At 36.2% G+C, this 27310-nt stretch overlaps 6 protein-coding genes across 10 annotated transcripts; 4 read left to right on the forward strand and 2 right to left on the reverse strand.

Annotated features, from left to right (window-relative positions):
- The first annotated feature begins 474 nt into the window (after window positions 1-474).
- LOC109132906 (uncharacterized) lies at window positions 475-8675 on the forward strand. The gene is made up of 6 exons (XM_087512609.1): window positions 475-1198; window positions 5935-6216; window positions 7115-7141; window positions 7608-7708; window positions 7752-7758; window positions 8257-8675. The coding sequence occupies exons 1-6, from the start codon at window positions 475-477 to the stop codon at window positions 8673-8675; spliced, it is 1560 nt and encodes a 519-aa protein (XP_087368735.1).
- Window positions 8676-8933: 258 nt separating this feature from the next.
- LOC104787510 (uncharacterized) lies at window positions 8934-12090 on the forward strand. The gene is made up of 8 exons (XM_010513112.3): window positions 8934-9064; window positions 9407-9430; window positions 9782-9887; window positions 9991-10059; window positions 10396-10889; window positions 11182-11443; window positions 11532-11740; window positions 11842-12090. Exons 1-8 carry the CDS (start codon window positions 9060-9062, stop codon window positions 11906-11908), a joined length of 1236 nt encoding a protein of 411 aa, XP_010511414.1. The 5' UTR covers window positions 8934-9059; the 3' UTR covers window positions 11909-12090.
- A 5-nt stretch (window positions 12091-12095) lies between these two features.
- On the forward strand, window positions 12096-14806 carry LOC104787511 (uncharacterized). The gene is made up of 5 exons (XM_010513113.3): window positions 12096-12388; window positions 13082-13296; window positions 13863-13943; window positions 14032-14379; window positions 14577-14806. Exons 1-5 carry the CDS (start codon window positions 12271-12273, stop codon window positions 14676-14678), a joined length of 864 nt encoding a protein of 287 aa, XP_010511415.2. The 5' UTR covers window positions 12096-12270; the 3' UTR covers window positions 14679-14806.
- LOC104789529 (aspartic proteinase 39) lies at window positions 14661-17825 on the reverse strand. Its single transcript, XM_087450925.1, has 10 exons — window positions 17401-17825; window positions 17062-17191; window positions 16710-16951; window positions 16388-16612; window positions 16051-16204; window positions 15884-15954; window positions 15510-15600; window positions 15309-15384; window positions 15095-15166; window positions 14661-15011 (listed from the first exon to the last, which is right to left on the reverse strand). Exons 1-10 carry the CDS (start codon window positions 17613-17615, stop codon window positions 14860-14862), a joined length of 1428 nt encoding a protein of 475 aa, XP_087307051.1. The 5' UTR covers window positions 17616-17825; the 3' UTR covers window positions 14661-14859.
- A 1306-nt stretch (window positions 17826-19131) lies between these two features.
- Window positions 19132-20729, reverse strand: LOC147944494 (uncharacterized). 5 transcript variants are annotated; one of them, XR_015557596.1, is made up of 5 exons: window positions 20419-20684; window positions 20073-20235; window positions 19917-19998; window positions 19705-19815; window positions 19132-19574 (listed from the first exon to the last, which is right to left on the reverse strand). XR_015557596.1 is itself a non-coding variant. In XM_087450926.1 (5 exons), exons 1-5 carry the CDS (start codon window positions 20479-20481, stop codon window positions 19453-19455), a joined length of 513 nt encoding a protein of 170 aa, XP_087307052.1. In that variant the 5' UTR covers window positions 20482-20627; the 3' UTR covers window positions 19132-19452. The 5 variants fall into 5 exon arrangements, 3 of the variants coding, with proteins under 3 accessions (XP_087307052.1, XP_087307053.1, XP_087307054.1); XM_087450926.1 differs by having other exon boundaries at window positions 19945-19998; window positions 20419-20627; XR_015557597.1 differs by lacking the exon at window positions 19917-19998 and having other exon boundaries at window positions 20053-20235; window positions 20419-20729.
- Window positions 20730-22176: 1447 nt separating this feature from the next.
- LOC147944495 (uncharacterized) lies at window positions 22177-22521 on the forward strand. Its single transcript, XM_087512610.1, has one exon. The coding sequence runs from the start codon at window positions 22177-22179 to the stop codon at window positions 22519-22521; it is 345 nt and encodes a 114-aa protein (XP_087368736.1).
- Window positions 22522-27310: the final 4789 nt, after the last annotated feature.

Consider the following 27310-nt stretch of genomic DNA (forward strand, 5'->3'; position numbering starts at 1 on the left):
ATACTTTTAAAAGGCAAAATATCACTAAAATATGCTTACAAATATATAAGTCAAAGTTTATATTTTTCTTAAAATTAATATAAGTAAAATATTCTAAAAAGACTATAAAAACATATCAATTAATATAAATTTAATAAAATAAAAAATATATACCTTATTAAACATATAACTTATTAACGAAATTATATAAAAACGAAATGTTGTTTTCTCTGTTAGTATTATTACCATAATAATTTAAATAACAAGCTTTCAATGCTAGTTTCTACTTTGGTCGGTCTTTATTGAATAATAGCTAGGTCCTAGTTCTGAAAAAGAAAAAAAAAACTAGGTCCTAGTTAGGATTTGGTGCCACCTATTCCCGTTTAGTCTTGGACTTTGTTTAACAAATTAAACCATACATGCATATTTATATATGCATAGATTGAAGAACTTGATGAAGCAACGATCTTTTTAAAAACTATTTTGAAAGCAAAGATGAGTTTGAAGGAGAAGAAGATTACTTCTTTAATTATCTGTTTCCTTCTGTTGCTTCTTCTTCCAATCGTCTTTTCTAAGCCGACAAGAAACTTAGATGGAACAGGTACTGCAAGAGCTTTAACGGTGCAACAAATAAGAAATAAACATGGAACTAGAGAGGTGATACTGGATAATGGGATCATCAGAGTTAGTTTCTCGAGTCCTCAAGGACTTATAACTGGCATCAAATACAACGGAGTCGATAATGTTCTCAGTCCACATCAACGAGCTCGAGGGTACTGGGACATAACATGGCAAGGAGGCTTGGATAGAATCGAAGGAACTAAATTTAAAATCATAACTCAAAACCAAGAACAAGTGGAGATTTCTTTCTCTAGAACATGGGAGAGTGGTTCTCGTTCTCGTTCTCATCACCATATTCCACTAACCGTAGACAAGAGGTATATTATACGTAAAAATACTTCAGGAATCTACGCATACGGAATCTTCGAGAGACTTCCCGAATGGCCAGAATTTGATATGGGTCAAGTTCGAATAGTCTTCAAACTCGACCAAGATAAGTTTCATTACATGGCGGTCGCGGATGAAATACAAAGAGAGATGCCAACGGACGGAGACCGCGATATCCATCGTGGTCATGCTAAGGCTCTTGGTTATAAAGAGGCTGTGCAACTGACTCATCCTCATAACCCCATGTTCAAAAACCAAGTTGATGATAAGTACCAATTATTACGGAGAATCAAATCACCTAACTCCTTTGATTACGCTACTCAATCACTCTCCTTAATCTCTCTCGTTTACTCTGTAGAATATTGACTTACTATAGTTAGCCTACCTACTCTTGTATATATTGTCTCTGTAACACTCATCAATAGATAACATATTCAGCTCTTACATGGTATCAGAGCAACACGATCCATAACCCTAATATATCAAAAGCAAAATTTTTCTTTCTTTTTCGCCGTCATGGCTGCTCCTCAAAATCTCCCCCCCCCCCCCCCACAGACACCATCACCGCAAACAATCAGACTCTTCTAAATCTTAATATGACTAATGTCACCAAGCTTACACCCACAAATTACCTCATGTGGAAACTACAAGTTCATGCCCTTGTTGATGGTCATGGTCTTGTTGGTCACCTTGATGGTTCCACGGTGGCTCCGTCTGTTAATGTCACCGTCAACAACGCTACTACTCCAAATCCCGACTCTGTTACATGGCAGCGTCAAGACAAGCTCATTTATAGTGCTCTTCTTGGGTCGATGTCTCTTGCTGTCCAACCGATTCTATCCCATACCACCACTGCTGCTGAGATCTGGACTACCCTTGCCGCCACCTACGCCAAACCAAGCTGGGGTCATATTAAACAATTGCGTGATCAACTAAAACACTGGACGAAAGGCAGCAAGACGATCGATGAGTTTCTCCAAGGTTTCACCACTCGGTTTGATACTCTTGCTACTCTTGGCAAACCTGTTGCACATGAAGAACAGGTTGACTATATTCTTGAAGGGCTTCCTGATGAGTATCGCCCTATCGTTGATCAGATTGAAGGACGAGATATTCCTCCCACCATAACCTACATCCATGAACGCCTTCTTAATCAAGAGGCAAAGATCTTGTCAAAAGTTGCCTCCTCTCCGTTTCCTGCTTCGGCTCATGTTGCCACTCACCGCAACAATTCTTCTCACCGTGGTGGTCACTCCAACAATGGGAAGAAGCACTACAACAACAACAACAATAACACTTCCAACCATCAATCCTCCCAAATGGTCCACTCTGATGCATCTCATGGACACAAGCCTTACTTGGGACGATGTCAAATCTGCAACACACAAGGTCATAGCGCCCGGTGGTGTCCACAGTTTTGCTCTCCCTCGCAGCATTCAAACCAGACTAGTCCTTTTCGACCGTGGCAGCCCCGTGCTAATCTTGCTATGGGCTCTTCCTATGATCCGAATCAGTGGCTCCTTGACAGTGGTGCGACACACCATATGACATCTGATCTCAGCTCAATGTCACTCCATGAACCGTATACTGGTGGTGATGATGTTGTTGTTGCTAATGGGTCTCCAATACCCATTACTCATATTGGTTCTAAGCTTCTTCCCTCTCAGATTCGTGATCTTAAATTACACAAAGTTTTATGTGTTCCTGATATTCATCGCAATCTTATCTCGGTCTATCGATTATGTAACACTAATCATGTCTCCGTTGAATTCTTTCCTACGTTCTTCCAGGTGAAGGATCTGGCAACGGGGGTTCCACTTCTACAAGGCAAGAACAGCAATGATCTCTATGTTTGGCCGATATCTTCATCGCAAATCAAGGCTCTTTCCACTTATACTCTTTCCAAAGCTTCTCTTCCAGTATGGCACTCCCGTCTTGGACATCCCTCTGCATCAGTTTTAAACACTATGATTTCTTCTTTTACTCTACCAGTTGCAAGTTCTACTTCTAAACAATTTTCATGCTCCGATTGTCTTCTTAATAAGAGTCACAAACTACCATTTTCTCAAAACACCATTGTCTCAACACATCCTCTCCAATATCTATACTCCGATGTATGGACATCGCCAATTCACTCACACGACAACTACAAGTATTACCTCATACTTGTTGATCATTTCACACGTTATACGTGGCTGTATCCAATGAAACGGAAATCTGATGTCAAAAACATTTTTATTGCCTACAAATCGTTGGTTGAAAATCGGTTCCAGCAGAAACTTGGTACCTTGTTCTCAGATAATGGTGGTGAATTTTTGGCTCTCCGTGAATATCTTGCAACCAATGGCATCTCCCATTTGACGTCTCCTTCGCATACCCCTGAGCATAATGGAATCTCGGAAAGGAAGCATCGTCATGTTGTAGAAACGGCTCTCACACTCCTATCCACTGCTTCTATTCCCATGGTGTACTGGCCTTATGCTTTTCAAACAGCGGTGTATCTTATCAATCGGTTATTCACACCGGTTCTCTCCAATCAATCGCCATTCTACAAGTTGTTTGGGACACATCCAAATTACGACAAGCTGAAGATCTTTGGTTGCCTTTGCTTTCCGTGGCTTCAACCATATGCCCAACATAAACTTGACAGTCGGTCCAAGCAATGTGTCTTCTTAGGCTACTCACTGACGCAAAGTGCATATTATTGCCTGCACGTTCCTACTGGTCGGATTTATACATCGCGACATGTTCGATTTGATGAGGGACGCTTTCCTTTTGCTGAAACCGGTAATCGACCACCTGCTGATGAAGACGGTTCTCTGCTAGTATCCAGTTCGATGCCCACGGTAGTCCGTCTCTCGCCGTCGCCAACAAGTGGAATCCCCGGAACCGAACTTCACCCTGCTCCGTCACTTCCTGCGTCGCCACAGGTATTGCCTTCCTCATCTTCGAACTCTTCTTCTTCTTCCTCTCCAATTTCTGAGCCCACTGCTCCAAATACACATGGGCCTAACACCTCGGCCCAGCAAACTCAATCTTCCACTGAGCCCACTGCTCACACCAATAATGATCCGACTCCCACGGATCAGACCGAACCTTCCTCCACCTCCGTAAACCAAGAGTCTCGTGACTCGTCCCCTGCAACTACGCGAATTACACCTTCCCCACAACCACAAAATCCTCCACCTCGTCAACCACCTGCAAATATCCACAAAATGCAAACTCGAGCCAAAAATAACATCACAAAGCCAAAAACCAAATTGAATCTCCATGTTGCAGGTACACGACAGTCACGCGAACCGTCAACTGCTACACAAGCTTTGAAAGATGAGAGGTGGCGTCGCTCGATGTCTATTGAGTATAATGCCCAACGTCTCCATCAAACATGGGATTTAGTTCCTCCCAATCCCACGCAGAATGTCATTGGTTGTCGATGGGTGTTTACCACCAAGTACCATCCTAATGGAGATTTGAATCAATACAAGTCACGATTGGTTGCTAAGGGGTTTCATCAGAAATATGGGGTTGATTATGCAGAAACGTTTAGTCCAGTCATTAAATCAACAACAATACGGTTAGTACTTGAAGTGGCGGTTGCTCGTTCTTGGCCAATCAAACAATTGGATGTTAATAATGTGTTTTTACAAGGAGAATTAACAGAGGAGGTGTATATGGCTCAACCCCAAGGATTTGTTGACAAGGATCACCCTGATTACGTTTGCCGGCTGAAGAAACCAATCTACGGTCTCAAGCAAGCTCCACGTGCCTGGTATCTTTCTCTCAAACAACATCTTCTTCACAATGGTTTTACGAATTCTCTAGCCGATACTTCTCTATTCATTCACCGGACTGCCACGACGTTTACTTATGTACTTGTATATGTCGACGACATTCTGGTCACTGGGAACGACCCCAAGCTTGTTGACCATGTGCTCCATGCCTTTGCTACTCGCTTCTCTATTAAGGATCCCACTGATCTTAGCTATTTTTTGGGTATAGAGGCCACAAGGTCTAAGGCTGGTTTACATCTAATGCAACGGAAATATATTGTTGATCTCCTAGCAACACATAACATGTCTGATGCCAATCCTGTAGCTACACCGCTTCCCGTTTCCCCAAAGCTTACTCTCCATGGTGGAACACCTCTTCATGATGCCAAACAATATCGTTCAGTTGTTGGAAGTCTGCAATATCTTTCGTTCACGCGTCCTGATATTGCTTATGTGGTGAATCGTTTATCACAGTTTATGCATCGGCCTACAGACGCACATTGGCAAGCTGCGAAACGGGTCTTAAGATATCTTGCTGGGACTCTCACCCATGGTATTTTCTTTCATTCCAACTCTGCGATCTCTCTACAAGCATATTCAGATGCGGATTGGGCTGGTGATATAGAAGATTTCGTGTCTACCAATGCTTTTGTTATCTACTTAGGACGTAATCCCATCTCTTGGTCCTCTAAGAAGCAACGTGGTGTAGCTCGGTCTTCCACAGAAGCAGAATATCGTGCTGTAGCTAATACAGCCTCTGAAGTTCGCTGGTTATGCTCTCTCCTTACCGAGCTTGGTGTCACATTACCTGCTGCTCCAGTAATCTTTTGCGATAATATCGGTGCCACATATCTATGTGCCAACCTCGTTTTTCACTCTAGAATGAAGCATCTTGCTTTGGACTACCATTTTATTCGACAACAGATTCAGGCTGGTATACTACGAGTCTTACATGTTTCCACGCAAGATCAACTTGCTGATGCCCTCACCAATCCACTGCCGAGACCGGGTTTCCAACGAGCATGTCACAAGATTGGAGTTCGAAGTCTCTCTCCATCTTGAGGGGGCATATTACGGAGAATCAAATCACCTAACTCCTTTGATTACGCTACTCAATCACTCTCCTTAATCTCTCTCATTTACTCTGTAGAATATTGACTTACTATAGTTAGCCTACCTACTCTTGTATATATTGTCTCTGTAACACTCATCAATAGATAACATATTCAGCTCTTACACCAATACTCATGTGAGATCAAAGACAACAAGGTGCATGGTTGGATCTCAACTAAATCCCACGTTGGCTTTTGGATTATCTCACCTAGTGGTGAATACCGCTCTGGTGGACCGGTCAAACAGGAGCTCACATCCCACACCGGTCCAACGGCCATCGCGAGCTTTATAAGCGGGCATTATCTCGGTACGGACATGGATGTGCATTATGGTGAAGCGTGGAAAAAAGTCTTAGGACCTGTTTTTATCTACTTGAACTCCGGAGATGATTTGCTACTTGAACTCAGTTAGATGAATCAGTTGAATGATTTTTTAAAAACTCATCCAAAAAAAGTTAAAAAACTAACTGAGTCTCATTTGTGCAGTTAGATGGAGCTGATTCAGCCAAAATTTGAAATTGTCAAAAATACCCTGAAGAAAATCAAAGAATTACATCAACCCAAAAATATCTTATTTACTTATTTCTTCTTCTTCTCCTCTCTCCTTCGACGAAACAAAGCTTCAACAAAGCTTTGTTCTCTTAGAATCTCTTCATCGTTTTATTGTCTCTCTCGTTCATCATCGCTTCATCGTTTTGGTAAGTTCTCAATAACAGCTCTGAGACTCTAACAGCTCCGATCATCTCAGATTTTTGGTGTTTGATCGAACTCTGTGTAACATTTGTTGTTTGCTATACTTAATTTTTGATTCTGCATCTGCTTCCTTCGATTTCAGCTGGTGGGTTTGTCCAAATTTGTTTTGTTCTCTCTTTGAGTTGAGAATTATGATTTAGGTGATACTGCTTCAGAGTTTGAAATGAGTTCATGTTTGAATGATTATTATTAGAAGTGTTTTAGGTCCAGAGCTTGTATTTGTTGATGCAAACCACATGTTTGATGAGTCTAGAGCTTGTAGTTTTTGATGCAAACCACATGCTTGATGAAATGTCTCAATGAACTTGGCTTGATCTTGTGAATGTTTTTAGACATGGGTTTGTGTTTATTTACATCCCTCTGTGACAATTTTGTTCTTTGCTATATACTTTATTTTTGATTCTGCATCGATTCCTTTGATTTCAGCTGGTGGGTTTGAATAGTTAGAAGTATTTGTACTGCTATTACTAGTTATATTGTGTATTTGTACTGCATCGATTCCTTTATGTAGTGAATACATCAGTGAGTTGAGTCTCATTGTGTAATCTTCAGGGTGTTGGTTGGTTGCTTATTTAGAAGGTTTGTTTGATGTTCGTGTTTGCAAATAGGATTTGGGATTGTCACTTAGCTTAAAGATTTACAAACTTGATTGATGTGTTGTCTTATCCTATGGTTTTGCAGTGTATTGTTGTTAGAGGAGAAAGGGTATAAAGTCAAGTGAAACAGGTTGATTATTTGGTTTTGGTTTTCTTTGGTTACAGAACTCGGATTTTGGGTCTGAAACATGTTCTGAAAACTTGAGAGCAAGATCTTTCTATTGATATAAAGATAGTCTTCAGGGTCCATTTGGTTTGATGGAAAATTGCTTCCAAAGTTGACTGTTCGCAGGGTTGTGTCATTCGGATTATGTGTTGGGAATATAGTCATAACTTTAAAACCGTGAGTCAAAAACAAGATCTGTTTTTTTCTGTGGCTTTGTATGAGATAAATCTGTTTTTCGGATTATGTGTTGTGAATCTTTCCATCAAGTTTCATAAATTTCTAGGTTGTTTTGGCACTCTGTTTGTCATCTGCATCAAGACAGACGAATTTAGTAGCTTTATGGCTTTATTGTCTCTGTTCAGGATTAAGAATAGTCCTACTATGGTTTTTGCAGTTTCATTTTTGATTTTGGTTCTGATTTTTGCAGTCTCTTAGTAACTCTGAATTTGTTTATTGGTTTTGCAGGAAACATTTGGGAGTTTGATGATTACATAGATTCTTTCCCACTCTAAGCCAAAAGTGATTCCTCTGCTTCAATCCTAAGTCTTTTGGTCGTATTCACAAGTTTTTATTGTAAAAACTTATAAAAAATTGTTATAAATAATTTACAAATAATTTACATTGGCATAACATGTTTTATATCTTATAAAAAAATTGTTATAAATAATTTATATTGGGATTTCTAGAGTTTTTGTTTGGTTTTGAATGAAAATTTATGTATTTATATTTTTAGATCAATATATAAAATTAATATGGTTAAGATTAAGAGGAAAAAATTGTTAGATCAAAACATGGATATTTTGGTCATTATTCTAATCAAATCCATTTAGATGAGAATGTAAAATAACTAAACAAATACATTTCCATTCAGATTCTACGCTCATCTACACAATTGGAGCTAAACATATTTTGGTCATTATTCTAATTGTTAGACCACGACCTCATCTACACAATTGGAGCTAGTAACTATAGCCAAGACTGGTTCTACGCTCATGTCACAAGAAACAATGGTGGTTCGACGTACAAACCAACGACATGGCAGATCGTGTTTCATCTTCCATACGTGAACATGAGAGGCAGCTACACATTGCAGTTAGCTTTAGCCTCAGCTGCACGGGCTAATCTACAAGTACGGTTCAATAACCAATACACAACGGGCTATATCGAAAGGGATAATGCTATAGCAAGACATGGGATCCACGGAATCTACCGGCTTTATAGCATCAATGTGCCTGGAAGGTTGCTACGAACAGGGACCAACACGATTTATCTTCGACAAGCTAAAGCATCAGGACCGTTCGAAGGACTTATGTATGATTACATTCGTCTCGAAGAGCCTTCTAGAGATTAAATTCATTTCTTTAGTTATTTGTTTTCGTTTTTTGGTTTTCTTGGGTATTATTATTTGGGATTTTATTTTTAACATTGTTGTTTTAATTTAAAAGAAATGTGTCATTATTTTCTTCTATACGATTCTGTTTTCAATTAATCTTTTTTTTTTTTTTTTTTCAAAGTTTATGGCAGTAAGTAAACAGACATTGAACCGGACCGGTTTTGAATCAATCGGTTAGGGCAATTAGGGTTAAATTCGTCATTTCAGCGTTACGACCTCTTCTTCTAGCTTAAATTTTATGCAAGAGCGAGTAAATCAATTTCTTCTCCTTCCTCTTTTCTCTTGAAATTCGAACTCTCACAGAAGCTTCGTCTCGAATTCGATCTATCTAGGGTTTGGTTTATGAGGTAAAGCTTCGTTTGACAGATTTAGATTCTGATGATGATGACGAATCTGTTGTGTTTGTTTCTCGTGAAAATTTTGAAATTAGGTCGTCTGGGGGGGACACAGATCTCGTATCTTTTCTTCGATTTCGCATTCTTCTGCATTTGGTTTACGTATCTGTCTCGCTATTGATTCACTGTTCTTAGAGTTGTCTCGAACGAATCTATGAGAATTAGGGATGAAAACGAGACTTGTTTGTTTCGGCTGCTAGGGTTTCTTATGTATTATATATTCAAGATTCTTTCTTATGTTTGTTTCGGCTACTAATCTTGTTTTATTGCTCTTTTTTTTTTTCTTTCTTGCAGCTCAAAGGAGAAACCCACTCTCGGGTATGTATGTAGCTACATTTTTGTTGTTTGTAGTTTGACACGTTGGTCTATGTTATTAATTCTTTGTGATTCTTCCATGGGAGTTGAAAACTTGATGTTCTGATAATTATGTTATTGTCGTTTTAATCAATTTAGTTCTGATATTTTCAAATTGTTGATATTTTCAATTTAGAAGGCTTGCTCTTAACCTTGAGAGTTGAGACCAATTATGTTATTGTACCTTGAGACTTGAGACTTTAATCGATCTCACTTGAGCCTTTCAATTAGTTTAGAATGGCTGTATTTAAAGTTGTGTATATGACTTTTGGAACTACTTGTTTATTTTATATCTTGTTTCATTTTTATGTGTAGAGGTACGCGGATTAAGACCCGCAAAAGGAATATTGCTGCTCCTCTCGACCCTGCAGCTTTTTCTGATGCTCTAGTGCTGATTTATCTGGATAATGCTGGTGATCTGGTACTTTTTTCAAGTTTTTTTTGAAGTATTTCATTTTTCTATTTTATTTGGCTTGACAAATGTCGTGCACCTTAACTTGTGACTTTGTTTTTGCTTGTCTTAGGAACTTGTTGCCAAAAGTTTAGAGTCATCAGATCTTAATTTCTCAAGATACGGTGATATTTTCTTTGAGGTAATTCTACATATGTTGATTCTGCCTCTGCTGTCTTATATTGCTTATGTCTATTATATGTCTTCCTTAGAGATAATTTCTCATGTCCACGTGAAATTTATATTCTCACCTGGTTGGGTCATCACTTTCCCACAATCTGTGTTTATATATATTCACTGAAGTTGGTGTAATAATCTGCCTGACTGTTTATGTTCTTCACTATCTTGTCGATGTTTGATTTTCTTCAATATCATCGGATACTAGTTTTCTTTTGTTTTTGTTTTCTGGTATCAAATGACTTATATTTTGCTTGTTTTTCCGAGATTATTAATTGATGGATCTCTCTTATCATTTAAGGTTGTTTTCATTGGAGGACGTACACAAACTGGTTCAGTGAAATCTGATGAAGGGGAACGCCATCCCTACTCTATAATCGATTGTGAACCAACGCGTGAAGCGATTTTACCATCAGTTGTATACATACAGAAAATTTTGCGGAGGAAAGCCTTCCTTATAAAGAACCTTGAAAATGTTACGCGGAGATTCCTGCAGTCACTGGAGCTTTTTGAGGAAAATGAGAGGAAGAAGCTTGCAATATTCACAGCGCTCGCATTCTCCCAGAAGCTGTCAGGATTACCTGCAGAGACCGTCTTCCAGCCATTACTTAAGGATAATCTTGTTGCCAAAGGGATAGTGCTCACTTTTGTAACAGACTTCTTCAATGAATATTTGGTTGAGAACAGTCTTGATGACTTGATTTCTATTCTGAGGCGTGGCAAAATGGAAGACAAACTCTTGGAGTTCCTGCCACCCACAAAGCGGACTACTGAAAGTTTTGCTGAGCATTTCACGTGAGTTTTAATTGCTTGAAGTTTGCTGCATTCAATATTATTAAGTTGCTGTTGTTTTCTTGCTCTTCTGATTCCCTATATTTCTCTAAATTTTTAGTTGTTTATTATTAATATGGATATCATTGATAAGATTCACTTAGTGAAAATGCTTTTATATAGGTAGACTTTTTGTCGATAGTTTGTTGAGTTCAACAGGTCCTCGTCCTGCTGAATGTTTTTATTATTTGTCTTTTGTTGTCTCTGCTGTCTTAATGAACCTGTAAAATTGATATATTTTTCTTCTGATATATAGCAAGGCAGGATTGACAGCTCTGGTAGAGTACAATGAAAGGAAAATATTTGAGGTGAAGCTCAAGGAAATCAAAGCGGTCCTTACAAGCCAAGTGACAGAGGAAATAAATGTAGATGAAGTGATTGAAACTGTGAAGCAACAGGTAAAAGATGCAAAGCTGCCAGAGATTGAGGTTGTGCATGTGATCTGGGATGGAATAATGAATGCTGTTCAATGGTCTGGTAAAAACCAGCAGCAAAATTCAAATGCTGTATTACGCCAAGTGAGTTTATTTTTGAGTTATTGTAAGTTTGAAGGAAGAATAAGTTGTTTGATCTTAAAGCTAAGCTAGTCGCTATATTGTGGTATAGGTGAAAACATGGGCGCCGCTACTGAACTCGTTGTGCAGTAGTGGTAATATGGAGATGGAACTGATGTACAAAGTACAGATGCAATGCTATGAGGATGCAAAGCTGATGAAAGTGTTTCCTGAGGTAGTGAGGTCTCTGTATGAACTTGATGTGCTCGCTGAAGACACCATTCTCCACTGGTATCGCAAAGGGACCAACCCGAAGGGCAGGTACTATTTTTTGATTTTTTTGCACAAAAAGAAGGTTAATAATAGGATTCTTAGTAATAATATTAAAGGTAATAATGGTGTGTGTTGGGTTTGCATTGCAGGCAAACGTTTGTGAAGGGATTGGAACCGTTTGTGAACTGGCTGGAAGAAGCCGAAGAAGAGGAGTGAGTGAGAGACGCTCTGCTTTTCGTTTTTTTTTTTTTTTCACTCTATTCTAATAAAACAAGCACAATCTTTGCTTCGCTTACCGCAAAATTCAGATGCTTTTCAAGGTTTTGATTCCTACATTGTAGGTGTGATTTTTGTGAATGGATACTTATTACTTCCTTAATGGATCGTTTGTTGGTTTATATAGACAGCTTGTGCGGTAATGTCATCTTGAAAAATACTTGAGGAAAAAAAAAAAAAAAAACCTTATCCAAAAGTGAGGAGATTTTGTTATTTAAAAGGGAACCACAAAAAAATGGAGGAAGGAAGGCATTAAGCCGTTGGCCACACAATCAGATAAATCATAATGGAAATAAACTCCGATGGCTACTACTTCTTCCTTCCTCCTCCCTGCCTCCCCTCCCTACGCCGCCTCTCTCCGGCGGCGTTTCTTCCGCCGCTCTTGGCTTTCCTCTAAGATCCACCACCGTCTTCCCCGAGGTACATTACTACTACTCTTCTCTGTTTCACATGTCATCACTTCTCTGATTTTTCTGTATCTTTGGATTATTCTGGAATCTTCTTCTTCTATTTTTTATGTGATCTTGTTAGCCTTTGAATTAGGGTTCCAGACTTCCAGTTCTTGTTACTTTTTGGGTTTATGAGTGATTTCCAGCAACTTCTAAATTTGAGTGGTTGTTATAAGCGATATTTGAAGAATCTAAGTCAAAGTTCCAACTTGAATTTTCACATATTTCTCAAACCTGTGTTGTCTTCTAACTAAAGTCCTGGTTTATCTTACCGAGATCCATGATCTCACATTTGTCAGTTTATCATCTTCTTCCTGTTTGGTTACTCTGCCTTATAACTACTGTATATAGAGTTAAACCCCACATGTAGTCTAGTCTATGTATAAACCCAAGGATATAAGATTTACTTTGATGTGCGTCTAGGGCCTGAGCACAGATGAATGCCAGAAAATGGTTTTAAGAAACGCATGGTACAATGAATTTCTAATATGATTCCATGTTTTATCATTTTTCATATGATTTTAACCCTTACGTTCAAAATTGTAGTACTATTCTGAGTTGAATGATACTTTTCTTTTTTTATTTTTTTCTTGATCCCTATTGATTGTATATCTCCCACTCTGCTCTATCTTACTATGCAACTATCTTGTCCTTTTTGTCTCAGTTATGAATGATTCCACCAGGACTGAAGTATCCATTGATAAATCAGAAGTAGACAAGCTTGTTGATAGGATTGATTTTGGGGAATTATGCAATGATTTTGAGTGCACAAGTAGCCCGCAGGTGGAATCCACAGCCAGACAACTTGTTCGCGACATTCTTGAAATCAGGGAAGGAAATCGTGCCTTTGCATGCTATGCAGTTTCCGTTAAATATAAGGTACATTTCTCTGTCACATTGTAATTTGCAATGTATATTGTTTTCAGATAGATATGATTCAAGTAAATTTGGCGCTAGTTAATCCATTTTGCTCAAAATGGCTCTTGGATATGTATACTTAATTGAGTACTATTTATCTTGTGAGTGAATTATTCCAGCTTCAAGCAGGCTAGAACAAATTTGTAGGAACCTCTTGTCTTCTAGGCAGTTCATGCAACTGAATCAAATTTCTTACCTGTTTTGTGTAGCTTGGGCTATTTTTTGCGGTTGAAATGATGTCTAGTTCATGAACAGATGAGATAGTTCTTACGAGTTGCTGTTGACATGGGAAGCAAATCATTTTTTTTATAGTCAAAACACCATTAATTAAAGGGTTAAGGATATATTTTTTAGGTGAAAAGGCAGTATGACTAACAGGCTAATGGGTGAAGAATATATATTGTGTTTAGACATGGTCCAATAGAATTGATTTGCTTCAACGTTACTAGTCTTTGTTCCATTATTTCTGCTGTGATGTTCAGATCGTTGGCAGTAAGTAAATACATCGTGATTGATAGTGATTGCAGGATCCTGTTAGAAGTTTTACAGGTCGTGAGAAGTATAAAAGACCATTGTGGATAACTAGTGGATTAGAGAATCCTACGGTGGTGAGAATCGATCTCAACCCTTAACTTTTTTTTGCATGTTCTAATCCTTTCGGTTACAATAATGTGATTCTCTTCCTCTTATATGTAGACGGTACAGGAGATGGTAATGTTGTCCACCAGCGTCTTGCGTATTAAATGGAGAGTCAAAGGAAAACCCAAATCTTTTCTTGCTGCTGTAAGTGGAGATTTGATAATCAAAGTCAAATCTGAATTTACTCTTAACCAGATTAGTGGCCAAGTGATTGAGCATGAAGAGTCTTGGGACTTATCCTCATCGTCCCCTATTGCACAAGCCTATTTCTGGACATCACGCCGCCTCTTTGCTGCTTCTGAATCCGCAAAAGATTTGAGAGATGTCACAAAAGACTTGACCGCCAATTTGACAAGTCGAAAAGAGGACACAGATATATATCGGGATCCAACCGATCCGAATAAGGTCAGTTTCAACTAACAGTATTGTATAATCATATAGACACTGATAATGTTTGGTTCTGTCAACTAGTCAGTTTGATTGAAATCCTTAAAGCTGAAGCAATCCCGAGGCATGCTAGACATAAGGCTACATAGTCGTATCTATTATATACATTGTAGTATTGGATGTCAACTAAAAGAATGTTACTTGTGGTGATGCAGTTTTTCCAAAGAGATAACAGCTTTGAGAGAGATGGGTATCAGATTGCACTGTTTCTAGCCATTGTATACTTTGTTGTACAGTTCTTGAAGAACACCCTCTAATTGCTCCCTTCTCAATAACATATTTGTAAATTTCAATATATTTTTGTATATGATCTGTATAAAAAAACTCAACAAGCAAAGAGATGTGTGTGTTTGGAAGACTTCTAAAATAATTTCATCTTCTTGTAGCATCCTTCACCAAGACAATGCACATATTACCAGATGAATGGTCTCTTTTTTACTATGCTAATGAAGTAAAAACCACTGCGATCAATGTCAACAAAACTGTAAGAAGCTTTGTTGTCATCAACAAAGGAGGAGCCGATGAGAGATTGTCTGCTCCGACCGAGTAAACACCTCCTGATCCGTCTTTTACTTTGATGCTTGATGAACCTTCAACATATGAGACCCATATATTGGTATGACGAAGAAAGGATAAAGAGTCTGCTACTTCTTTTGGTTCTAGAGATACTTACAGTTATGATCTGCCCATCCGATCACCTCGTTCTCCAGATCGTATACTACTAACTTGTTCGAGAGCACCAAATCTACATAATAGATAGGTCAATGAATACACTACTTGTATTGTAACACATGGGAGACCAAAGTCGTACACACAACTGTGGTATGGTATGGTTAATCGTTATCGTCTAAAGTGAGCAATATCGAAAGAAAGATTATGAAGTTTACCTCCTAAGAGAATCACTTCTGATCTTTCATCAGTTGTCAGACCACCAGCTTGCCAACCGAAGCAATACAAGTCATCCTGTTGGTAAATGAAGAGCAAAAAAAAAAAAAAAAAAAAGAGAGAATTCCCATCAATCATTGTTAACTCGAAACATCGCAAATTCTTTTTGTTGGAATTTCGAAAGCAAATGTTGATTTACTTACCTCAAGTGTGAAAAGATAATCATGAGGATAAACTGTCAGTTTGACAGAGTCCTCAAACTCAAAATTTACTGGTGGGAACGCCTCATCCACGCTGTGAGATTAAGGAGGAAAGAAATTTAGCATATAACACACTGACAGCAAGACAAAAACCCTAGCGGGCATGCAAATATTGTAGATAATTTCAGAACAGCTTATAGATTTAGTTATACCACAAAACACTTACCAAGAGTGCATGATTGAAGCATGCTTATACAAAACACATAAAAAGTAATATACGAATACGCAATGATGAAGTCCAGCAATTGAATTGAGTATCTAAAACAAGAATGATTCGGAAATAAAACATCCTAAGGGAAAGAAACAAGCCGTCTTACTTTTTACTGAAGCTGAAACATTGAAAAGTTTCCTCTACTACGTGAAGTTTTACAGGTTGACGAGCAAGAATCTACACAGCAAAAACTCATGTCAGGATTTGTGATTCATGCAAACTAGAAATAAACACTAATATGAGTCTATATGAGCTAGCAGAGAAGAAAGTTACCGTTTCTATTAGGGAGTCATAAAGAACTTTTGGGAAGTAAGCCAAAGTTGTACCACTGTCAACAATGGTTCCTCCGTTCCTGACAATACTTGGTGGAAGGTCAAGAGCAGCTCCACCCACATCCATTCCCATCAACATAACATTGTAATGCATCCTAAAATTGTTCATTACAACACATGTTATAACAAGATTTAATATACAAGAGCATCCCTAGTTATAGTTCTAAATATGTATAAAGCGGTCGATATAAGAAGCTCTTCCTACAACATCAACTACTCATACTCTAGCTTCTTGATTGCAAAGAATAAATGAACTGAGAAGACAACAAGGCACGTACTGATTAGGTACCATAGGGGTTGTTTTAACTTTTGGAGAATCCACAACACCAACAGCAAAAATCCCACCTCCTTTAACATTATCCAAGCAATGCGAAAAAACTCTTTTCGCGTCCCCTGAGGCAGCTAGTTGTGAAAGGATAGAGGTGTTTGATTGTCCAAATCCCATAACACCATCAACTGCTGAATCACTATTCCCAAGTTGGCCAGATTGATCACTTCCACACCTGTCTCAAAGATAAGCCCTTATGAGAAAAAGAAAAAGAAATCTCACATCACAAACACACAAACAAAAGAGAAGGAAGATATCATTATTAAGCTCACCCGAACACCACATCCTGGCCAAGTGGTCCGGTTTTAAGATCTCCAGTAACTTGTTCTAGTGTTAACTTGTCCCTTATAAAGTTCCCATCACTTGTGCTTTCGTCCGCATAGACAATGTGGTAACTACATCCAACAGCGGGCTGACAGCTATCCGATTGCGAAATGAAAGAGCAAAAATCATCTTCACAACCGACCTTCGTCGCGGTCGAGGAAGCATTCACATCGAACAATGATAAACGGAACTGCATTGGCAAAACAAAGAAAACAAAGATGATCTAGCTAGCTAGCTGAGAACATTTCTCTGCACTTACCATTAGACACACTAGGTGAATAAGAAAGAAGGAAGCATTACATTCAAGTTAGTTTTGGTCGGACATTTCGGACACGGCGCGCAATTAACCCAAAGTATATCACTTCCTGTGTCAACTTGAACATGATATTCCTTTGGTGGCGTCCCGAGCTTAATTCTTGTGAAATATAAACTGTGAAACAAGAATCAAGAAAATGTTACTTCATTAGTACCTAAACTTACGCATTGTCCCAAATGATACGTAAACTATACCAAACAAACCAAAAACATACGATTAATACCAGATCAACTTTGCTATGTAGACAACGTCTCACATGCATCAAAATTACGGTTGTATCTAACAAAACATGTATCGGAAGTGAGAGGGAAAAAGAGCAAAACCCGACAGAGTCTACGCGGCTGTCTCCACCGAGAGGGAGATCAACGGAAGCGAGCATCCGAGAGTGGCGGCGCGTGTCGTGAGACTTGAAATGCTCGAGCTTCTTGTCTTTCCCTGCGAATTTGTGTTGTACCTTAAACACGAAGTTGCCAGATGCTAATCCGACCACGGTTACGAAAACTGCAACCACAATGCACAATTTTCTCCTCAGTTCCATCGCTAAGATATCTCCGGAGGAGAAAAATTTGAGATTTTATTTCGAATCTAATGGTGATTTCTCTGGTGATTCATAATATTCAGACAAAGAAACGGCAAAGAATATGCAGAGACGCGTTTTCAAAGACAGATTTAGAAAATTGCCAAATTGTGATGTTTGAATTTTTTTTTTTTTTTTTAATAAAGAAAAAACAGCTAAATTCTTGACTTTTCATTTATTACAAACCAATGCTTTTGTTTTTTATTTCTTTTTAGACCAATGCTTAAATTAGTAAGGAAAATCCATTTTGGGAACTATTGACAAATTAAAAAAAAAAAATCTTATAATAAAATATAAGGAATCCAGATAAAATGATAGAGGTAACTATGAATGGTACACAAAATTTTCGCTATCACCTCTATTTTATCCCCTATATATTAATAGAGAAACACTCTCACTAGGAAGCTGAGGTATCGGGCTTACAAAGCTCATGTACATTTTTTAATAAATATACTTACTTCTCATTATTATTTACAAAAATATGCCATTAAAATATATGAGACAATGTTTATTTTCATTAGTTTTCAAAAATGAAAGAATTAATCAACTATTAAAATTCGAAAACATATTTAATTATCATTTTCATAACCTATCTAATTATCAAAAATAAATTACATTTCACAAAAAATTATAAACTATTTAATTTTTTGAAATACTAAACTTATTCTCTTATCCTATTTTGAAAAAGTTTGATGACTATTCAACTATATTTAAAAATAATAATTGAATGAATTATCACAATAATCATAAAAGTAAATTACATACCACAATCAATTTAAACGTATTCAATTATTAAACTTTTTAAAACTCAAAACTTATTCTCCGGTTAAAAATAAATCTGATAACTATTCAAGTATAGTCACAATATAATCATAAAAATAAATAACATTTTGCCAACAATTTTAAATCTATTAACCAATTAATTTTTTTAACAACAAAAAGTTCATCTCCTATTAATTTTTTTACTGTATTGGTTTGATACGGTTGAAAATGTTAAATCATTTCAGAATTTAATTCATTTAAACTTAAAACTGAGTAGTCATCTTGATTTAATTTAGTAGAATATTGGTCTATTGGTTTCTATTATGTTGAACTAAAAACTTGTAGGCCTATCAAATTCTCAATCAAAGTACATATAGTGAAAAGTAACAACAGAACGTGGGCAGTTAAAATGAATTTAAGTTATGAACATAGTTTTATTGCACTACATACATATGTAGACAAGTATAAAAGTTTATCATTTAAAAAATATAAACGGAATGAATAATTACCGAATTTCGTTTTCATTTGCTATCATTATTATTTTTTAATTATTGAAATACGAAAAGACACCAAAAACTGTTAGAGCATCATTAGTGGAGCAACCCTCCTAAGTTACTCACATATTAGTCAATAATATAATTAATATTAAATTAATTAAAGCAATCCTAAAAGAACTTTAGCAAAATTATTCCTCCACTAGAGAACCCAAAGAAGGTTGCTCAATCAACAAAATTTATATTATTTATATAAAATCATCCCTCCATATGCAGAGATTTTTCTGGTTGCATTTATACCAATATGCAAGTCTACATTTTTCCCCATCTCCCCATTTGTAACGCAAATATTGTACCAAGTATTACATCAATATAATGTAAAAGCATATGGTCAAGAAACAAAAGTATAAGCATTGCTAATTAAAGCTGCGGATCACATGCCGTCATCCACTGTCTCCGTGACACCGACTTCTGATCCCCCTGCTGCCAGGATCACAAGCCAAATCAAGCTTCCATACACAACTAAAACTACCTCAGCTTAGCTACAAACACAAATAGCCTTGAAGTTGTCCACACTGAGTGTTGGGATCTTTAACAGCCTTGAAGTTGTCCACACTCATCCCAAATCGACCCAAGATCGAATTTCCCATCTCCTTCAGCTTAGCTACAAACACAAATATATTCGACATCAGAGTTAGTCTATAAAACGATGGATATTTGACCAAAAGGAATCAGTCTAGAATCTAGATGCTAGAAGATCTACAATTTTATGATGAAGTAGTCCCCAAACTTACTTATAGCCTCTTCTTTCATCTTTTCTCGCTTCTCAGCAGCAAGAGGTTCAAGACGTCGTATCCCTTTCCTAGCATGATCACTTGAAGGATCAAGTTCTAAGATCTTCAGGTCTGCAGATGAGAAGAGCAGAGACTCAGTGTGAACTCTTCCAATAATAAACCTGATCTACAACCAAAAACTATTTATCCTGTAACAAGTGCCAGAAACTAACCTAGAACTCCTAGCTATCATGAACTCACCCGTGACAGCATCTTCGAAGTGCTCAACTATACTCATCTTCAATCGAAATTTAACTGACCAAGAAGTAATCAAATAAACACTTTGACCGCTTATACTAAAGAACATACCAATTTGAGGAAACATACACCTCTGTTTAAATGGCATATGGATCTAAGCTCTATAGACTCAGGAAACTCCTTCACAAGCTCTAAAGCAAAAGCATACTTTGACAATGCCTCTTCATAAAGGCGATTAACGAACAAATTTTTTCCTTCCGCTTTAGCTTCATTTGCTTCTGCCATAGCTTTCTCCTTCAACACAAACAAACAAAAAAAGACGAATCCTCAATATCTATCAACACTAGCTCTAAAGCATTTCTCTACTAATTTCATCCAAAGGTTCAAACTTTCACAGGAAAATTGTAATGGCAAGTAGCTAATGAACCTCTAAAACCCAGAATTAGCCAAACCCTAAAGATATCAAAGTGGAATCACCTTGTTTGATCCGTCGTCGGTTATGGCTTCTCCGTCGACTTGTTTCGTCTCCGTCGGAATCATCTCCGTCGACTTGTTTCGTCTCCGTCGTGGGTTGCCGCGGTGAAGACGAAGACGATAACGGCAAGGAGGGCCGAGAAACAGAGAATCGATTGATTTTTCTAGTTTTCAGTCGATTCGCAATCGAGAGAGCAAAGTGAGAGAAGATCGGGAAAGAAAGAAAGAAGGAACAGAAAAAAAAAAAATTTATATTTATGTATCAACGTACCAAAACACGCCACATATCGTTGCTTAATACGTTGCTCAATTCCTTCCCAGAGAATCGATTCTCTTGTTAATATACCGAAAATGAAATTTTTATTATATTTTTGGGCCCCAAATAGAAGAGAAATGTTAAGAGAAATTACCAGTAAAGATGGTCTTACTCTGTCCGTTCCAAATTATAAGATATTTTAGCCTTTTATTTTGTTTCATTTTATAACATATTTTTTTTCACATTTCTATGCATCAGTTATCTTTATTAATATGTTATGACCATTTGTATTTTCCAGTCTTTTTTGTCAATTGGTTCAATTTTTGGAATAAATTTTTAATCATATATTTTATGTAAAAATAACAAAACATTTATGATTTCTTAAATATTGTGCTTTTAGCTAGAAAAATCTTATATTTATGAATGGAGGGAGTATTATATTAAGAATAGAAATTTACTAAAAACAATTAAATGTTGTAAACCATTGAAGATGGATCTCCATAACCGGCCCATACATGTCCAAGTCCACAAAGGCCCATCATCCTACCTCCACTTATTCCTTGTCGGTTTATGATTCCCATTGTACTTAGAGTTTGTGTACTCTTATATATATGTACTATTATCGATTGAATGAATAATACACAAGAGAATACAACCTCTAGTTTCACATCTTGCATAACACGTTATCAGCACGTGGTTGCTCTAAAAAAGTTTTTCAAAAATCCCCTAACCCTAAATCACTAAAAACCGCACATTAGCTTGTTGTTCGTGATCAGTATGTGTTCGTGACTAGCTCGTTGTTCGTGATCAGTCCGTGTTTGTGACTAGCTTGTTGTTCGTGATCAGTCCGTGTTTGTGATCAGCTCGAGGTTTTCCGTGGTCTTAAGCTCCTGGATCAATCCATTCAACCCCATCGGTGTTTAAGGTAAATAATCGAACTCATCGGACACATATATATCGAATCTGATCCTAATTGTATTAGAACCCTAAAATCTACATATTCACAATTAACAAACAAAATCCTAAAGCTTTAAATCCTAGATATCCTAAACTCTAAGTCTCGATTTTGAAACCCTAAATTTTAAAATCCGATTGCTTGAGGTTAAGGATTGCTTAGTATAGAGTGTTTGCTATTAAACTGATTGTTCTATGTTTGAAATCCGATTGTTATTGACTGCTTGTTTAAAAACCGACTGCATGAAAACCTAAAATCAAATCTTAAAATCGGAACCCTAAGAAAAACATAATCCTATTCAAAAAAAGGAAAACTTAAAAGAGAAAACCCTAAAACCCAAAATTATTTGCATATTTCCCTTATTCATACTAGATCAATTTGTCTAGGATTGTTTCATGCATAAACTAACCACATGATCAAGTAAGAAATCTTTTACTAGGACAAGCATGGTTCGGTCTTAAAACCCGCATGGCCTAGATTAATTTGATTACATGTTTCGGTCTTAAAACCGCATGGCATAAATTAAATCGATTGCTTGTGTGTCGTATAGATGTCAAAGATCAACAAACTCCAATATGCTGCACTTAATGTCTCTAGAGACAACTACTTACAATGGGCTTTGGATACTAAGATTACCCTGAAATCAAAGGACCTATGTGAATGTATCGAAGATGATAACGATACCACTGAAAAAGAAAGATATAAGGAGATTCTCATCATACGCCATCACTTTGCTGATAGTCTTAAAAATCAGTACCTTACCATTGAGAATCCTCTTGACCTTTGGGTACAGTTGAGAAATAGATATGTCACCAAAAGACGGTGCTTTTACCAAAAAGCCCAATTCGATTGGAAGAACCTAAGAATCCAGGATTTTAAAACCGTGGATGAGTAAAACTCAGAGCTATTTAAGATAGTTTCAATCTTGAAACTATGTGGTAAGGAGGTTACTGAGAAAGACTTGCTAGAGAAAACATTCTCAACCTTTCACACTAATAACATACTGCTTCAGCAATATAATCTATGATTTTGCAAGAAAATGGATGCTTCTCCAAAAGTAATTTGGAAAATAGAAGATTCAGTATTTACAATTTTTGAAATAGTTTACTTATGTGAAAATTTATAGTGTATAACAAATAAATCCCTCCTATCTTTGAATAATGTTGACACCTTGATAAAATAAAATATATATCATTGTTATATATGGCTGATATAAAAAAAATAAAGTAGAAAACAGAATGAATGTAATGAGGTGTGTAAGATCCTTAAACAATCTAAAACAGGATGTTTGTACTAACATGTACTTTAAAGCTATTTTTTATCAGGATGTTTGTCACATCAATTTTGGATAACATTACGGGTACGGACGGAATAAAAAAAGATGGGTTAGTAAATTTATTTCTTAAACTTTATCTAATTTGGATAAGAATTGACTATGTGATAGATAACGAACTACTTTGAGACATGTATTTTGAGAATTTTGAATATTTTTGAAAATATTCTGAGAGTTTTTGATTTTTTTTACCTTAATTGATGAAACGGAACATTATGAGACTTAAAAATTCTAAGAGCAATATATACTAATTTGAGATGAAACGGGACAGTTACGAGACTTGAAAATTCTAAGGGGGGTGTATTCAACTTGACATTTTAAGTGATTTGTGTGAAACTTACAAATCCTATGTTATTCAATCATGTATTTTAAAAAGTCTATTAAAATCCACTGTTATTGAACTGATGATTTAAAAATCTACTTTAAAATCCACTGTTATTCAAAATAGTTTGTGGATTTGGATTTTAATGATTTTTGAGATTCTGGAGGATTTAGGTGGGATTTGTTTAGTTAAAAATAGAGAAATCCAAATCTCATGGTTTTATGTGGGATTTGAAAGAATTTTACAATAAATCATATCAATTTCCCTAAAATCTTTCAGAATTCCAAATTTTCTAAATCCCATCAAATTTTTTAAAATCATGGTTTCAATACACCCCCCTAAGAGAAATGTACAGTTATACATAAATTCAAAAACTTTACTATTCTGAGAATTTTTGAATTTTTTTTACCCCAATTTACTATATATACATTTTCTAATTACATTTGGAAAAAAACCTTGGAGCTTGAAGTTATTTGCAACCAATGTCATTCACATTTAATATTAAGTTTAGAAATTCATTAATTCTACCCAAATTTGATTTTTTAAATAAAAACTACAGTTATACATAAATTCAGTTTAATTGTTACAGAAGAAAATGCCATAAATTTTGGTTTAACTGTTATACATAAATTTAAATTTTATTTTAAAGAAACAAATCAACTCTACCTAATTTTCTTATTAATCGCAGTCAAACTAAAAACAACAATCAATATTTTACGAAAACATAAACTATAATATCTTAATTACATTTTCGATTCACAATCATTGGTATATTAGAAGAATATTCTCTAAAATCATCATAAACCCTCCTCACACATTCCACAAAATCTGAGATCTTGAAGATACTGTATGCTAACAAGACTATCTCTACTCTCACGTTAAACCCTATCTCATATTATTTCTGTAAAATATGGCTCATTCAACGCACTCATAACATCAACACCAAAAACACATATTCAAAATCATATGTGTGTTAATTTTTTTAACTAACATCGTTATACTAATCGCGGTTTTTTTTTTTGTTATTTGTTTCTACATGTGGTTGGCCAAATTTTTAGTAATGGGAGATGTAGATGCTTGAAGATTACAACAGACCATTGCATAATCATGATTTTTAATTGAGAAATGAAAGTGAGTTTTAATAAATATTTCTTGGTATTTAAAACCATACCTTCTTTTTTTATATATATCAGATTTAAATCATTGTGTTTTTTTCCATAGTGATTATATATAGATTGACGTGTACCTTCCATAGTAATTGTTGTCTGTTTGATCAATTTTGCGAAAATCAAAACCTGGAAAGGTAAATCTTCTTCATTTATTCCCATTACAAAAAAAAACGATATGAGTAAGACTAATCACTACTAATCGATTATAATGTTTATAGTGATTAAAAACTTGTCTAATTCTTTTAATGTGTTTTAAGTTCATGTCAATCTCCCCTTTCATGAAGTTGATGCTTTTCCCTTTTTTGTCAAACAAGTTGATGATTTCCTAAGGTTCTAATTCTGAAGAAAATATGGGTTTGAAAGCTGCTACGCTTGACTTTGAGAATAACTGGATAAGAATCTAAAAGAAGAAAGATGATGTGAAGGTTATAGACAATTAAGAGAACTCAACAAAACTGGTGGGAGTCAAAGCTTGAGAAGGAGTGAGCTAGTGCTTTGTTTTGTATTAGCAGACTGTTTTGTTATATTTTACTTCTCAGACTTTTAACGTTTTGTCAGAACATAGTTTTTAATTTTCGTACTTATGAATATGGTTTTATTGAATTCCGAAGAGGTTGGCATGAATCCATAATTTTCATTATTATTTTCATATTTTTTTTATCCTAGTTAAAATCAAGGATTTAATAAGTTGAGCTAGTGGCCTAATGCTTGATCCATGGTTGGTTATATAGCGAGACGGTTTGGGTCGATATTAATAGAATTTTAAAATATTATTAATTTGATGCTATAACAAGGATACTCATCATTTTATTATTTTGCTAACATCATCCACATTAAAATATTATACATATTTTAATGATTAAATTATGATTATGTAAAAAACAAATTGTCGTGCCGTATCACACATGTTAAATATTATGCCGACTAATCACCATTTCTGACATAAACAACACAATATAGATTGTCAAATAAATTACAAACTATCCACAAAAAAAATATATGAGTATTTTTGAAAATATTTGAGAGTTTTTGAGAGTTCTACTTTTTACTAACTAAATACAGATTAAATATTCAAATGGATAATTCATGTATTTTGTCTAAATGTTTTGGCCAAACTTTTTTAATTAAAACTGTATAATGGGTCATTAATTAATTATCATAGAGAACGATTATAAGACTTAAAAAGTTTTATGAGACATGAATAGATGAGACGTGACAGGACGAGATGGAACTAAGAGGATGAGATGGAACGAAACGGGACGAGAGCAAACTAAAATCAAACTAAATTTTGATACACTTAATTAGGCCTGGACATTCGGGTTCCCAAACCCGATCGGGTTTGGGTTTTCGGGTTTACACATATAGTACCCGATCGGGTTTTATATACTATCGGGTCGGGTTTGGATCGGGTTCCTTCAGGTTCGGGTTTTGTTCGGGTATACCCGAAACCCGAAGAACCCGATCAGATTGTCCAAAACCCGATCAAAACCCGATCATGTTCAAAGCAATGCAATATCAAATGTTCAAACAATGCAATGTCAAATGCTTACAAAGGTGACTTAAAGTCTTAAATGCAATGTTAAATGTTCAAAGCAAAAGAAAAAGGAATTCAAGTCTTCCAAAACATTCTACAAACGATTCAAGTATTTGAAATTAAAGAGAAAATCAACTTGCATCTTTCATTCTTTGGTTCACTTCTCTTTTGCATCTTTCCTTTGGCATGCGAATAACTTAAGGTCCTTCTGAATCACTTTCAAACTCTGAAAAAAAACAATTACAAGCATTGAGAAAATGAGTGATAGTTTATATTAACACAAAAAACTTAAGATAGTAAGCATTAGAAACAAACCTCTTTCAAGCCCATCCTCAAACTCAAACTCAGCAAGAATTTGTGCATTTGTAAGCACAATATCTTCAAACTTAAGGTCTTGCTTGAGCCACTGTTCTGTACACATCAAAATCTCCACCATATAGTGTGTGAGACAACTTCTATATGGGTTTATTATCCTTCCACTAGTGCTAAAAGCACTTTCAGAAGCAACTGAAGACACCTGCATAGCAAATAAATCCCTAGCCATTTGAGATAAAATTGGATACTTGCCACTGTTGACTTTCCACCAAGAGAGTACATCATACTCAATTCCCATCATCAGTTCATGATTCTCAACTTCTTCCCTGAGATAACTCTCCACCTCATTTGTGTTTCTAACTCCAATCTTTCTAAGCAATGTATCATACTTATGGTCCACTAGGTTGTATCCATCAAACTCATCCTCCATGGAGTCAAATACTCGATCTGTTTGTCTATCTTGAGTACTCTGAGTTGAAGACTGAGAATGAGAAAGTTCCTCATTTGCTCCTGCATCGTATCTTGTAGTATATTCTTTATACATTTCACGAAGGATGCTCAAAACTAAATCTTTCAACGCCATAGCTGTTACACTCTTTTCCCCATATAGCTCCTCAAAACACAAATTTGCATATTTCATCTTCTTCCTCGGATCGAATACACTATACCAACATCTTGTTGATGTTCTGCATGCCATCCCAGTACTTGTCAAATTTGTCAAACATCTTTTCTGCATTTACTTTCACGTCATTATCAGGACTCTGACAAAGCATGTGAAGCTTGACTGCTATGTTAACTATCTCCCCATAACACTTGTATCCATTCATAGTCGTAGATGCAGATACAACCAATGTCGCATGATAGAAAACTTGGAGAAACTTCACTAACCTTTCAACCTTACGCCAATCATCTCTCTGAAGAGGTCCAATCCTTTTCACTCCATTATCAATCTCTAAGAAATGATCATAATACATCTTATCTTCAAACTCCATCCTATCAAATGCTCCTTTA

Source organism: Camelina sativa, chromosome 5 (assembly GCF_030686135.1).
Source record: "Camelina sativa cultivar CO46 ecotype springtype chromosome 5, ASM3068613v1".
Classification (NCBI taxonomy): domain Eukaryota; kingdom Viridiplantae; phylum Streptophyta; class Magnoliopsida; order Brassicales; family Brassicaceae; genus Camelina; species Camelina sativa.

What these genes read in the sequence shown, in the direction of transcription:
- LOC109132906 (XM_087512609.1), top strand. Translation starts at nt 475, where the DNA reads ATGAGTTTGAAGGAGAAGAAGATTACTTCTTTAATTATCTGTTTCCTT. An exon ending in AAACCAAGTTGATGATAAGT is followed by an intron (nt 1,199 to 5,934) that starts ACCAATTATTAC and finishes TTCAGCTCTTAC; the next exon opens with ACCAATACTCATGTGAGATC. An exon ending in TGATTTGCTACTTGAACTCA is followed by an intron (nt 6,217 to 7,114) that starts GTTAGATGAATC and finishes TGTAATCTTCAG; the next exon opens with GGTGTTGGTTGGTTGCTTAT.
- LOC104787510 (XM_010513112.3), top strand. An exon ending in AGTTTTGCTGAGCATTTCAC is followed by an intron (nt 10,890 to 11,181) that starts GTGAGTTTTAAT and finishes TCTGATATATAG; the next exon opens with CAAGGCAGGATTGACAGCTC. An exon ending in GGGACCAACCCGAAGGGCAG is followed by an intron (nt 11,741 to 11,841) that starts GTACTATTTTTT and finishes TTTGCATTGCAG; the next exon opens with GCAAACGTTTGTGAAGGGAT.
- LOC104787511 (XM_010513113.3), top strand. Translation starts at nt 12,271, where the DNA reads ATGGCTACTACTTCTTCCTTCCTCCTCCCTGCCTCCCCTCCCTACGCC. An exon ending in CCACCACCGTCTTCCCCGAG is followed by an intron (nt 12,389 to 13,081) that starts GTACATTACTAC and finishes TTTTTGTCTCAG; the next exon opens with TTATGAATGATTCCACCAGG. An exon ending in CAGTTTCCGTTAAATATAAG is followed by an intron (nt 13,297 to 13,862) that starts GTACATTTCTCT and finishes TAGTGATTGCAG; the next exon opens with GATCCTGTTAGAAGTTTTAC.
- LOC104789529 (XM_087450925.1), bottom strand. Translation starts at nt 17,615, where the DNA reads ATGGAACTGAGGAGAAAATTGTGCATTGTGGTTGCAGTTTTCGTAACC. An exon ending in AGCCGCGTAGACTCTGTCGG is followed by an intron (nt 17,192 to 17,400) that starts GTTTTGCTCTTT and finishes CTTGTTTCACAG; the next exon opens with TTTATATTTCACAAGAATTA. An exon ending in TGTTTCAGCTTCAGTAAAAA is followed by an intron (nt 15,601 to 15,883) that starts GTAAGACGGCTT and finishes TTAATCTCACAG; the next exon opens with CGTGGATGAGGCGTTCCCAC.
- LOC147944494 (XM_087450926.1), bottom strand. Translation starts at nt 20,481, where the DNA reads ATGATTCCGACGGAGACGAAACAAGTCGACGGAGAAGCCATAACCGAC. An exon ending in CATATGCCATTTAAACAGAG is followed by an intron (nt 19,999 to 20,072) that starts GTGTATGTTTCC and finishes CTTCTTGGTCAG; the next exon opens with TTAAATTTCGATTGAAGATG. An exon ending in CTTCGAAGATGCTGTCACGG is followed by an intron (nt 19,816 to 19,944) that starts GTGAGTTCATGA and finishes TCTCATCTGCAG; the next exon opens with ACCTGAAGATCTTAGAACTT.
- LOC147944495 (XM_087512610.1), top strand. Translation starts at nt 22,177, where the DNA reads ATGTCAAAGATCAACAAACTCCAATATGCTGCACTTAATGTCTCTAGA.